Source organism: Columba livia, chromosome 1, assembly GCF_036013475.1.
Source record: "Columba livia isolate bColLiv1 breed racing homer chromosome 1, bColLiv1.pat.W.v2, whole genome shotgun sequence".
In the NCBI taxonomy this organism is placed as follows: Eukaryota; Metazoa; Chordata; class Aves; order Columbiformes; family Columbidae; genus Columba; species Columba livia.
Window position 1 is genome coordinate 3509313 of NC_088602.1, and position 13717 is coordinate 3523029.

Sequence of the window (13717 nt, forward strand, 5' to 3'; positions counted from 1 at the left end):
AAAGTTGTATTGATTTCCAAATTACATGAAATGTGAACTTAAGCGCCATGTCAAAGTTGCTCTGGATGTCATTGAATGCTTCGTTGTGATCAGATTTTGTGTGGCTTTCTGTTTTCTATTATTGTTCCATTCTCACTTTCCATTGTTGATTTTAAACTTGCAGAATGATCAAAAGGATTACTTTGTTTGTGGAGTCAAGCTTCCTAATTCTGAAGACTTTCAAGGTAGCTGGATATTCTTAATTTAGTTGTTACAGTTGACACAGCTTCTAAACTTCATACAATTAAGTAAACTTGATAGCAATGGCTTAGGATCCAAATTTCTGTCCCGAAAGGTCTAGACTAGAAGAAAAGGAGTCACATGGAAAAGGTGAAGGGTAATGGGTGCAAGTTACTCTTGGGGAGGTTCTGACTGAACACAAAAGGGAGATTTTTCACTATGAGAACAATCAACCATTGGAATAATGTCCCCAGGGAAGTGGTGGATTCCCCAACATTGGACACTTTTAAGATGTCTAGACTGTGCTTTTTGCCAAGAAATGTTGGACCAAATGATCCTTGAGGTCCCTTCCAACCTGGTATCTATGATTTTATGAAAATGGTGCATTATTTATTCCTGCTTAGTTAGTACAAAGGAAGTTACTGTTGATTCTTAGAAAACTACCTCTGTATTCTAAGACTCAATACTGTAATACTGAAGGAGGTGACCCAGAGAGGCTGTGGAGTCTCCATCCTTGGGGATGCTCAGAACCCAACTGGACACACTCCGGGTCAATCTGCTGCCGCTGATCCCGCTCTGAGCAGTGGGCTGGGACTACACAATTCCAAAGGTGCTTTAGAAATCCTGGCAAATACTTGTGTATGACCTAAAATTCCATTCCTTGCAGTCAATAAATCGTGATGGGGCAACGTGCACGAATCCCCACTCAGTTTGCTGTAGCTGCTGTTGAACTCGCCAAGTAAATATCTTGCATAAATAAGGTTTTAAAGCTTCCTGACAGTATGGAGTATTTTACAAGTCAGCTCCTACTTTGACTCTCTACAGTCATCCTGTTACAGAAGCAGGTATATAATATGCCTGTCTGTATAACAGTTGTACGGGTAACTGCATACATTAATCTACGGATCTTCATTAAAATCCTCTTGAGAATTGCTCACTCCTTGTTCACTCCGCAAGGGCAAAAACCTCAATCCGTTGTCTTAATTCTTTAAAGCCATCCCATAGGTATTAATATGTGCTAATAACACATATATTGGATGCTAGAATAATGGCGGGATGATCCTTATAATTAATTTGTCATTATGGCAAAAATCAGTCTGTTGCTTTGTTTTCCTGGTTGCACTAAATGGGGTAATGAGCTCAGTTTGGTAATTCTTGAGAAATCAGTCGTGTGCATGTCTTGGTCCATTTTCAGTTTATTGGTATTAGTTCCTTAAAAAAAAGATACTAATTCTTTATCAAAGTCTCTAGAAATATTGTATTAGGAGGAAGAAGTACAAGCATTCAACTTAGTGAAACATGCAGTTTGAAAACCAAATGTCTGACTTGTATCCTAATTCAAACCCTTAGTAGATACAAGTATGTTTTAAAATATCAAGAATCTGAAGCATCAAAAAAGTTTTACGCCCTAAAAAGCCAGTTTTGCTGCAAGTGTTGGACACTTTTCTACAAAACCCTTTTTGAAAGGGGTGTAACTTTAAAATCCATGTATCATGTCTTGTTTTATAGAGCGCAGCATGATTTCATAGCTGTGACTGAGCATCATTATAGGATTTCTGGGTTTAGTTGATCTCCTGGGACTCCCTTGTGCTTCAGAAGAGATGGCTCTGTCATCTTGTTTTTATTGGTGTGTTCACTTACAAAGAAGAAAAATTGAGCAAAATAAAAAGGAAGAAGCCCTTACATGGCTAAATGATGTAATTTCAATCACAAGACCTCTGTGTATTCCCGGCAGGTGAAGCTTTAAGGTTGAAACCTTAAATATCAAATTGAAAATGATACTTTAAAACACTGGGTTAATTTAAGTTCTTCCAGTTGTTGGCAGAGAACAGAGTTCATACCCTGGGGTCGGTGCCTCTCCAACTGATCTCACTCATGAATAAAAGTTAGGGAGGAATGCAGCTTTTCCCTGACCCCACTCAGAAATGCAGAAAGTTTTAAGGCTTTAATTTTGTCTTGGGAATTTTGTTTCGCTTTTCCCATCTCTTTACCCTCCCCCCACAGAGCCAAATGTTGGGAAGAGTAACTTTTAGCTTAGAAAGTGTAAAATTGGAAGGAGAATGAGCCGTCACCCATTTTACAGTACACAGAATCACAGAATCCCAGAATGTTGGGGGTTGGAAGGGACCTGGAAAGCTCATCCAGTGCAATCCCCCCATGGAGCAGGAACACCCAGATGAGGTTACACAGGAAGGTGTCCAGGCGGGTTGGAATGTCTGCACAGAAGGAGACTCCACAACCTCCCTGGGCAGCCTGGGCCAGGCTCTGCCACCCTCACCAGGAACAAGTTTCTTCTCATATTTAAGTGGAACCTTTTGTGTTCCAGTTTGTACCCATTGCCCCTTGTCCTATCATTGGTTGTCACCGAGAAGAGCCTGGCTCCATCCTCCTGACACTCACCCTTTATAGTTCTGTAAACATTAATGAGTCCCCCCTCAGTGTCCTCTTGTCCAGCTCCAGAGCCCCAGCTCCCTCAGCCTTTCCTCACATGGGAGATGCTCCACTCCCTTCAGCATCTTGGTGGCTGCGCTGGACTCTCTCCAGCAGTTCCCTGTGCTGCTGGAACTGAGGGGCCACAACTGGACACAATATTCCAGGTGTGGTCTCCCCAGGGCAGAGCAGAGGGGCAGGAGAACCTCTCTGACCTACTGACCACCCCCTTCTAACCCACCCCAGGTACCATTGGCCTTCCTGGCCACAAGGGCCCAGTGCTGGCTCATGCTCATCCTGCTGTCCCCAGGACCCCCAGGTCCCTTTCCCCTATGCTGCTCTCTAATACGTCATTCCCCAACTTATACTGGAATGAATAATTGTGAAGCAGCCTAAAGTTGTTTCAGACTTAACCTCTGATAGCTTCATTAAATATATCATTCTATAAGCAATAAAGATGAACTTGTGCTGAGCTTGCAGTGAGATCTAATTGATTCAATAATGAAATGTTTTTGTTATTGACAGCAAAAGATGACGGAAGCATCGCCGTTGCCCTGGGCTACACTGCTCACTTGGTTTCCATGATCTCCTACTTCTTACAAGTGCCACTCAGGTATCCGATAATTCACAAGGGCTCCCGCTCTACGATCAAAGACAATATCAACGACAAACTGACGGAGAAAGAGCGAGAGTAAGTATGTTGGAAATATGCTTATGTACTTTCTTCAAAACAAGTCAATGGAAAAACAAAAAACCAACAGCAAAACCCAAAACAAACCAGAACTGAAAAAAAAACACCCTAAAAAACAACAAAACCCCCCCAAAAAACAAACACAAAACTAAAACGAAACAAAAACCACAGACAAACCAGCCCTTGGACAGTTTCGGGTAGTCTGAAGCGACACTGAGTTTAAAGTTATTTTCTGCTGCTTTTCAGTAGCTGTGGGACAGTCGTTGGAGTTTCTCATGTTGGAAATCTGTGGTCTTACACAGATCAGCTTTGTCATTCTGCGTCCATTGGCACACATATACTATCGATATGGCTTCTAATAATGCTAGAAATACTTAGATAGTGTGTCTTATAGGTAAGTTTTGGCTGCTATAGGAAAATTTGCCTTTTGTGTTTTGCTACTGACTATGGGAATAAACTGCTGAGGTGTGGAATGACCTTACAACCCTTGAGGTTATAAGGAAGGTATGTATTTATTTATGACGCTGGACACACGGGGAATCGTTTCACCTAATACGTGTGTAAAATTACAGTAGCTGTGAGCTTGGTTAAATGCAGTAAAGTGTTACATATTTATGAAAGTTTTAGGAACGCCTATACATATTCATAACCTGTCCCTGGGAAGGCCGTTCATATTACAGTGAGTTCCGGGAGACCATTTCCATAGTCTCCACCTCCAGCTCCTCCTGGTTGCAGCTGCGCAGTGATAGTGAACCCGGGTCCTCTTTCTCTGTACACGGTCACCTTTGGTCCAGTGTGATGAGTTGGTTGGGTCTCAGACTGATGAGCTGGTTAAAACTGGCGTATCTCCTGGCCTGTGCCCAAGTTTCTGTTATCTAGTTCACCCAAGGATGCACCCAAGGATTATTATATTTGCAAGGCGTCAGTGAAGTCCTGTTTCTCGTACATTAAGTTACACAGAGCTAAGCAAGGCTGGGCAATAGTGATGTGGGTTAAAGGGTTAGCTCTCTAAGTGTCTTTAGTGATGTGTGGTAGGGTTAGTTCTTTAAGTTTTAGTTAGTTAATTGTCAGTTCCCTGTATCACTGCAGATAGTGAGTGTAGCTTCCCTGAGGGGTTACTCATTGATAAACTTGAGAAAATATCTTTTTTTTAATGCAGAGGATTTTAACCAACAGAAGAAGAGCACTATAACACTATTACCTATTATAAATCAACTTAATATTCAATGAAGATTTTTTCATTTGGTCTGTAATCATCATCTTTCAATGTGTAGCTACACTATTGTTGCTGTGCTACTAAGAAACTCTTTTGCTGGCCTTAAATCCACTTCCAGAATTCCTTCTCCTGAATTTTGCCTATTTCCCCAGTGTCTTTGCACCTGTCTGTGCTAATATGATAACAGTGGTAGTTATTGGTTAAGCTTCACTTTGTAGCCTGCAACCGAAGGATTCAAAGGACCGAAACACTGATTAGATGTGAGAATTTTTATCACAATATTTTAAGACTAATTCCTGATAGTCCATATCAAGATGTAAGTGGCTTATTGTGCATAAGAGAGAGGATTGGGATGCTTGGAAGTGTCTGATTTCTTTGTGAAGCTCAGTGACGCATGGTGGTACAGCAGAAGTAACTCGCCTTGAGATTTAAACTCACTGAGATCTTCCTGTTTAGACACAAAAAAATATGACTAGAGATAATTATGTCTCACAAATTAATTTTGATACCATTTTAATAACTTGTCCAAACACATCCTGGGTAGCTTAATAGAACATTAATCTGTTTTGCTTCACTTTAGCTCTCTCAGCGTATGATCACACACCTTCACAGAATCCCAGAATGTGAGGGGTTGGAAGGGACCTGGAAAGCTCATCCAGTGCAATCCCCCCATGGAGCAGGAACACCCAGATGAGGTTACACAGGAAGGTGTCCAGGCGGGTTGGAATGTCTGCAGAGAAGGAGACTCCACAACCTCCCTGGGCAGCCTGGGCCAGGCTCTGACACCCTCACTGAGAAGAAGCTTCTTCTCAAATTTAAGTGGAAAACTTTTGTGTTCCAGTTTGAACCCATTATCCCTTGTCCTATCATTGGTTGTCACTGAGAAGGGCCTGGCTCCATCGTCCTGACACTCACCCTTCATATATTTGTAAACATGAATGAGTTGCTCCTCAGTCTCCTCTTGTCCAGCTCCAGAGCCCCAGCTCCCTCAGCCTTTCCTCACACGGGAGATGCTCCACTCCCTTCAGCATCTTGGTGGCTGCGCTGGACTCTCTCCAGCAGTTCCCTGTCCTGCTGGAACTGAGGGGCCACAACTGGACACAATATTCCAGGTGTGGTCTCCCCAGGGCAGAGCAGAGGGGCAGGAGAACCTCTCTGACCTACCGACCACCCCCTTCTCATCCACCCCAGGTACCATTGGCCTTCCTGGCCACAAGGGCCCAGTGCTGGCTCATGGTCACCCTGCTGTCCACCAGGACCCCCAGGTCCCTTTCCCCTACACTACTATCTAATAGCCTGTTCCCCAACTTATACTGGAACCTGGGGTTGTTTCTGCCCAGATTCAAGACTCTACACTTGCCCTTGTTCTAGTTCATTACATTTCTCCCCGCCCAACTCTCCAGCCTGTCCAGGTCTCTGATGGCAGCACAGCCTCTGGCGTGTCAGCCACTCCTCCCAGCTTGGTGTCACCAGCAAAGTTGCTGACAGTCACTCTATTCCCTCGTCCAAGTCATTGATGAATATATTGAATAACAGCGGCCCCAGCACTGCCCCTGAGGCACTGCACTAGATCCAGGCCTCAACTGGACTCTGCCCCATTGACCACGACTCTCTGGCTTCTTCCCTTCAGCCAGTTCACAGTCACCTCACTCCCCGCTCATCCAGACCGCACTCCCTCAGTTTAGCTGCGCATCCATTTCAGAAGAGCAGCAAACTAGAACATTTATATCTGGAAAACAGATTTCTGAGCTGTAGAGCTGCCTGTGTGGGTTGTATAAAGATTAAACCAATTTCCTGTTGTCTGAGACAGATTGGAAGGTTTAGCCCTTCAAGCCACGGCCGTCCAAACCCTCATGACTTAATACTTTATTTCACAATAGGTTTCTGAAATGGAGAAAGTTTCACTAAGTAGATGAATCCCTGTTGGGCCGTTTACCTGTGTTCAGTGAGATTTTTTCAGGATTAGCTCCTGCCTGAGATATTCTCTTCCCAGCTATTGCAAAGTCAATCCTACCGCCTCTCAAAGGGCTTTGGTTGCTATAGAAAACCTCAAATGTCTTAACTTGCAGTTTTCTTTCTGAACTAATAGCTCATGTTTCTCACCTGCTCCTGACTGAATTGCACGTAGCAATTAGCAGGCATTATTAAATCTCTTGATTTCAATGACCTGTCCTTTAGCAGCTTTCAAACTCCAATATAAACTGTTGGGTAATTACTATGAGACTTTCTCTATACACAGTCTTTATTTTAACACATAACATCATGATTTTTGACTAGGTTAAACATTTTACTTGGCTTTGTAGTTTTTGGGGTGTTTTTTGAACTGTAGGGTTGCCCTGAGATCCATATGAAGAGTTTATAAACATTGCGCTTTGGGGGAATAGTTGATGTTTTCACCTGAAAGCAATTTAATAAGTACACGTTTGTTTTTAATGTTATACTGCATAAATGTGTTACTTCACTTTCACGTTTCTTTACCAGCTTTTTAAAGCCCTTATAAGAAGCTGGTTAAATATGTTGAGAGCTTTCAGAAAGCTTGGGAAATACTTTATCTGCTTCAGGTTTGTTTAGTTGGATGATCCTGGTCACTTAAATCTCAAGGCTTTTGTAGGACTATGCAATTTTGTCTGCTTCAGTTATTATAGGAGGCTGTGGTGAGAATGTGGCACTTATCTGGCCGCATTACTGAAGGTAAAATGATGCATAGAATAATGGCCAGTGGTGTTTAATATATGGTCAACTTTGTAATGGTAGAGATATTATTACTTATAATCTATTCAATGGCTGTTCTCTTCCTGCATTCCATAAAATAGTTGTGATGCTGCTAAAAGGCTGTAAGTTTTCTCCCATAAATCTGCTTTTATGACTTTCTGAACCACAAAGCGAAGGCCAGAGTATAATTTTCACTAAGTATCCCATTAAGGCACTTATTCAATGGTGCATTTCAGCACCTCCAGACTACATCAAATCTGTAGAGAGAAAAGTTCTGAAACCTCAAAAGTTCTGAATCTAAAAGATTTGAAAGCAAATGATGGATTATATAACTCCCAAATTTGAACAATTGAAGACAGCAGCATGTTTTTGTCTCTAGTAACAAACTTTGTTGTTGAATAAACCACCTAAATTCCTTTGACGTGTTCTTGTGGAACTGAAACCTCACACTTCATCACATCCTCATAAACATAGTAAGAAAGCTGAAATTAAACAATTTATGGTACATTCTGACACTATCTGTCAAGCCCCGCGCTTAATGCTTCTCTTAGTCTTCGCCTAGATTTTTAAATAAAGAATATCTTCCAGTTTAGAGCAAAATGAGGATTATTTTGCCTGGGGTGAGTTGTACTTTGTGCCATTGACCGCGTTGGTTTTGTTGCTGTTGTCGTCTTTCTTAGATAATTCTCAGCTCTTTTCTTTCAATGCCGATACAAACTAAACATCTCGCAAATTAAATGTCTGCATTTTGCTGGCTGGAAGCTACTGAATCTTTTGAAATCGTATCAGTCTCCTTGTTAATTTTAAAGGCACCACAGTAAAGCGCATTACCCCATCTCTTTGGGATTCTTTTGGCGTCTCTGTTGACTCGAAGTTATGCTCAGTTGCTGCTTTTTATAAGGAAACTTCACAGGATGTTTCTACAACCCGCTTTTTGAATATTTAATAGAACACACATTTAATCAAATGACATTAGGCAGCATGGAACTATCTATACGCATTTAAGAAAAATAACATTCACTGGAGTTTAATCACATTTCTGGTACCCTCATGTGTCTGTACCAGTGAAATGCACATGCAGAGCAATTATTTCTGTCGTATGTTTGTATTTTCGTTCATATCACATCTCTTAAAAGTTTTTTCAAGAACTGGAAGTGGAAACGATGGTTTCGAGAAATAGCAGGACTAGAGAAGTGGTTGTGCCACTGTACTCAGCACTGGTGAGCCCAAACCTGGAATCCTGTGTTCAGTTTTGGGCTCCTTATCATAAGAAGGACATTGAAGAGACAAAGCTGGTGAGGGGCTGGAGCACAAGTGTGATGGGAGCGGCTGAGGGACTTGGGGTGTTCAGCTGGAGAACAGGAGCTGAGGGGAGAAATTCTGATCTCTGAACTGCCTGAAAGGAGCTTGGAGCCAGGGGGGTCGGGCTCTGCTCCCCAGGAACAAGCGCCAGGAGCAGAGGAAACGGCCTCAAGTTGCGCCAGGGGAGGTTGAGGTTGGATGTGGGAACAATTTCTTCCCCAAAGGGCTGTGGGGCATTGGAACAGGCTGCCCAGGGCAGTGCTGGAGTCACCATCCCTGAAAGTGTTTAAAAGGCATTTAGACGAGGTTCTCAGGGATGTGGTTTAATGCTAGAGTTAGGATATGGTTGGACTCGATGACCCTGAGGGCCACTTCCAACTGAAATCACAGAATCGCAGAATGTGAGGGATTGGAAGGGACTTCAAAAGCTCATCCAGTGCAATCCCCCCATGGAGCAGGAACACCCAGATGAGGTTACACAGGAAGGTGTCCAGGCGGGTTGGAATGTCTGCAGAGAAGGAGACTCCACAACCCCCCTGGGCAGCCTGGGCCAGGCTCTGCCACCCTCACTGAGAAGTTTCTTCTCAAATTTAAGTGGAACCTTTTGTGTTCCAGTTTGAACCCATTACCCCTTGTCCTATCATTGGTTGTCACTGAGAAGGGCCTGGCTCCATCCTCCTGACACTCACCCTTTCCATATTGGTCACCGTAAATGAGGTCACCCCTCAGTCTCCTCCAGGCTCCAGAGCCCCAGCTCCCTCAGCCTTTCCTCACACGGGAGATGCTCCACTCCCTTCAGCATCTTGGTGGCTGCGCTGGACTCTCTCCAGCAGTTCCCTGTCCTGCTGGAACTGAGGGGCCACAACTGGCCACAATATTCCAGGTGTGGTCTCCCCAGGGCAGAGCAGAGGGGCAGGAGAACCTCTCTGACCTACTGACCACCCCCTTCTAACCCACCCCAGGTACCATTGGCCTTCCTGGCCACAAGGGCACAGTGAAATGATTCTATGATTCTATTTCAGACACACTCATTTGCACTGATAAAGGAAACTTCCATTGTATTGAGTGAGGTTTGTGCAGCATTAAGTCATGCAATCTGAGTTACTGACAGCATGAGTTATGAACTAAGTTTCGTTTCTCAGGTCTGTGAGTAAAGCAAAGTTTATATCGAAACCAGTTCTGCTACAAGATCGCTTCCAAATTACTTTTACTGATGCATTGTCTTTCAGTTCTTTTAAGTGTGGCAAGCTGGATTTGCAAGTGAGTAGAAATAAGTGTTGCTGACCAGACATATAGATAATTTTGGAGCATTTGGAAACTACCTGTTGAATGAGTGTAGTCTAAAAGTTTTTCTCATTACCGTGAAGAGGAAAATCAGAGTTTCAGCTGTAGTAAACTTACTACCACTGAAGGTGGTTGTTGCTTTGTTGCCTGGTAATAGATAAGCTTCTTGCAACAAAGCAGTCTGCAAAACCGTGACACATGCAAGTCAAGAATATACTTTTACTGACATTAACATCTTCCAACTTAGTCGAGAGGTTTTTAATCATATTCGGTACTTCAGCTGAGATAATGAAATGGCTGCTTTGGGAAGAAATCTTGGCAAACTTAAATCAGATGGAGGGAGATGGTTTGTTGAGAAATCTAATAGCTGTCAAAGCAAAGTTGATTCTTTGCGGTAGATTGAGTGTGTGTTAAATGTTCGACTATATTGCTCAAAGAACGCTGTTTGCCCTGAACTTATCTTGAACTGTATTTTTACGTTCCACATTCTTGAGGATATTTAGCTGGAATCCAGGCTTTTATTCTTCATCACCGAAATAATGCTTTTGCCTTCATTGAGTCAGCAAATATTACTGTGCGTAGATTAATAATTAGATCGGGTGTTCTTTAATAAATTTAGATACCTTTAATACTATTTCTGGTAACTAGACGCTTTTACATGCTCCTGTCCCATCTGAAAAAGCAGATTTGGTTTACTGCAGTAGATGAGACCGCTGACCCCAGACATCTACAGCTGAGAAATGTTTCTGTGAAGACACACTGCTCTTAATTTACTCCCATTGGAACACTAGACTCCTGACGAGATTACTTTTCAAAACATTACTTCATTTTTCAAGAAGCGGCGACTTGACCTGTATAAAGTTGTAAAAACGATCTTCGGTGGCAGGGAGATTTACAGTGGTGATAACGAAGTCGTCTGCCCTGTCCTTACAAATGGTCCTTGCCTTGCGATATCCACCACAGCGTGGATTTAGCAAGCCTTGAATTCAAGCTGAAATACTTCACAGAAACGCACAATCTACAAAAATACATCAGTGTTGCTTGTTCTGTGGATTGCTAACTCTTTTTTTTGAGGTGTTTGAAAACGTTATTTGCTGAATGATATAAATTGGCGACTTGTCTTATCACGAACTGCCCGACTTTCATAATCTGGGTCTTTTTTTTTCTATACAGCCCATACATATTGAAGCTATTGTATATTCTCCAAGAGCAAGGTCACAGCAGTTACACTTAATAGAAAGATGGCAGCCCTTCTGCTTTCGATTATCTTCTTGTTGAGCTATTCAGATAGGCATTTTGAAAATACGTTTCAGAAAGTTAAGCTGCCAATATGTTTTCCTTTCCCAGTAAACTAATTATCTTTGTGTCGTGTAAAGCTTGAATGAGGATATGCTTTTTTTTCCCCTGGCAGACTGTATTTTTGTCATCAAGTTTGTTTTACAAGTGTAGCTTTTTCTCTCAAGTAGGAACTGAAAAACATATAGTAATCAAATCTGAATTCACTTGTGGCTTGTGATTCATATCCATGTCTTAATCTCATCTCTCGCAAAGCAAAATGCACACTTGTAATCGTCTTTTTTCTGCTTTTTAATTTGATTTCAGCGTTGCTTACCAGGTGGACTTCTTACTTTTTTGTTTAAATTTTTTCCAATCATGCTGATTGCTGGCAGACTAATTAGCTGTTCCTCATATTCCGGTAGTCACCCTAAGGTCAATTTGTGGCCTCCACCATCAACTGGTAGCTTGATCTAAAAGGGATGTAAAGTGCTCTGTGTTGCATCTCTGTAATGGAGAAATCTGGTGGTGAAGGTAGTTTTGTACTGTTATTTTAGTTGTGTTCCTTCTAACAAGCACTCAGCTGTTTGCATCTACTACTTAAGATCTGTGTCAGTCTCTGCTCTGAAGCTGATGTAACCATGGCACAGCTTATCTGAGAATTAAAGAGTTTTTGAAGCCGAAGCTTCTTGTGCCTTGGTCTTCTGGTAGAGTGCTAAGAGGTTTCCTCCAGGACTGGGCACTGGGGAGGCCAAACCTCGAATCCTGGGGGCAGTTTTGGGCCCCTCACAGCAAGAAAGGCCTTGAGGTGCTGGAGCGAGTTGAGAGAAGGGAACGGAGCTGGTGAGGGGTTGGAGCACAAGTGTGATGGGAGCGGCTGAGGGACCTGGGGGGTTCAGCTGGAGAACAGGAGCTGAGGGGAGACCTTCTGATCTCTGAACTGCCTGAAAGGAGCTTGGAGCCAGGGGGGTCGGGCTCTGCTCCGCAGGAACAAGCGCCAGGAGCAGAGGAAACGGCCTCAAGTTGCGCCAGGGGAGGTTGAGGTTGGATGTGGGGAACAATTTCATCCTGGAAAGGGCTGTGGGGCATTGGAACAGGCTGCCCAGGGCAGTGCTGGAGTCACCATCCCTGGAGGGGTTGAACAGATAGGGAGATGAGGTTCTCAGGGATGTGGGGTAGTGCCAGGTGTGGGTTAATGGTTGGACTTGATGACCTTAAAGGTCTTTTCCAACTGAAATGATTCTATGAAGTGCTGGGGGTTTTTGTGCTTGTGGCTCTTTAGCAGGCTGCTTTTCCTAATTCTTTATTCAAATGTCCTGGGGAATAGCGGTGTCAAGTGAACTGGCTGGACAATGGTAGTCCTTCTCACTTAAAAGGCTTGCAGAGTTTGCTTTCTTCTCCTATGGAATCATAGAATGTCCTGAGCTGGAAGGGGCCCACAAGGATCACCAGGTCCAACTTGTGTCCTTGCACAGGACAACCCCACAGTTCACACCGTGTGTCTGAGGACGATGTCCAGTCTCTTCTTGAACACTGTCAGGCTTGGGGTTGTGACACCTCCCTGGGGAGACAGTCACAGCCCCAAGCCTGGTCCCAGTACTTTTAAATAATACAAGCTTTCTCCTTTGGATGCAACATTCCTTTACAATGAGCAAACAGGCCATGGTTGGGTTGGAGGGAAAATACTAATTCCTTCTTCCCCTGCCTGCCTTCCTTCAGCCCCCGAAAAGGGGGTGAGGTTGAAATAACTCAAACTTCAGTAAATATTTAAACCGTCTTCTTGTACACGCCTCATACTTCAGTCACATCAAGCAAGAACTTGTGACTTTTTCAGGTCGTTATCTTATCTGGATTAGGCTGTTTAGTTCTGTCCTCGTATAGAGTGTTCAATCCATGGGCTTAAGCTTGAAAATCATTGTTTTTTAAATGGCCTCATTTTTCAGTAGTGTTGTGCAATCTGATGGATGAGTCTCTGCTATCACACCAGTCACTGTTACAGCCACAGAAATCACATCGGTTCTTTATCTGTATAACAGTGAATAATTGGGTTTCAGCTGCATTCTGCCAAGGCTGCTCCGGCGTCATCTCCCTGCGGCCTTTCTGCTGACTGTCCTTGAAAATTAAAAGTGAAGGAAAAACCCACGTCAAATTTGTTCTCTGATAAATTCGGTGGATGCGGTTGGGCAGGAAGCAGTCAGGAGGACACAAATATGGTGCAAATACGGTGGTAGCGCCTTCATTTAGTCTCTGGCCTAAGTGTCTGATTTTCAGTGGTAATTCAGTGTCCTTAAAACATAAATGTCTTTGTTGTTAATTTAGCTTGCAAAGCAACAAATATTAGCGGTCCTTGTATTTTTGCATCCCTTTGAAAACTAAGGTTATCTAACACAATTCGCAACTGAATTTGGAATTTTACTTACATTTGCCATATGCTATTTACACTGTGCTGCACTTCAGCCTGTGGAAACCAGTTAGATTTGATGTGTAAAAATCATTATTTTACTGACTTCTTCCCTAAAGATCTTTCTGAAGGAGAGATTAAACTTTGAGACTTTAATATAATTTGGGATATAGCAGAAATCTGAACA

At 43.0% G+C, this 13717-nt stretch overlaps 1 protein-coding gene across 6 annotated transcripts in view; it reads left to right on the forward strand.

The window, feature by feature from the left end:
* Positions 1 to 13717, forward strand: part of UVRAG (UV radiation resistance associated) — a 111749-nt gene that overhangs the window by 52956 nt on the left and 45076 nt on the right. For all 6 annotated transcript variants that reach the window (XM_065071705.1, XM_065071792.1, XM_065071865.1 and 3 more), the window contains exons 11-12: positions 164 to 224; positions 3175 to 3340. In XM_065071705.1, coding sequence (XP_064927777.1) covers positions 164 to 224; positions 3175 to 3340 — 227 coding nt within the window. The remainder of the gene's footprint in view (positions 1 to 163; positions 225 to 3174; positions 3341 to 13717) is intronic.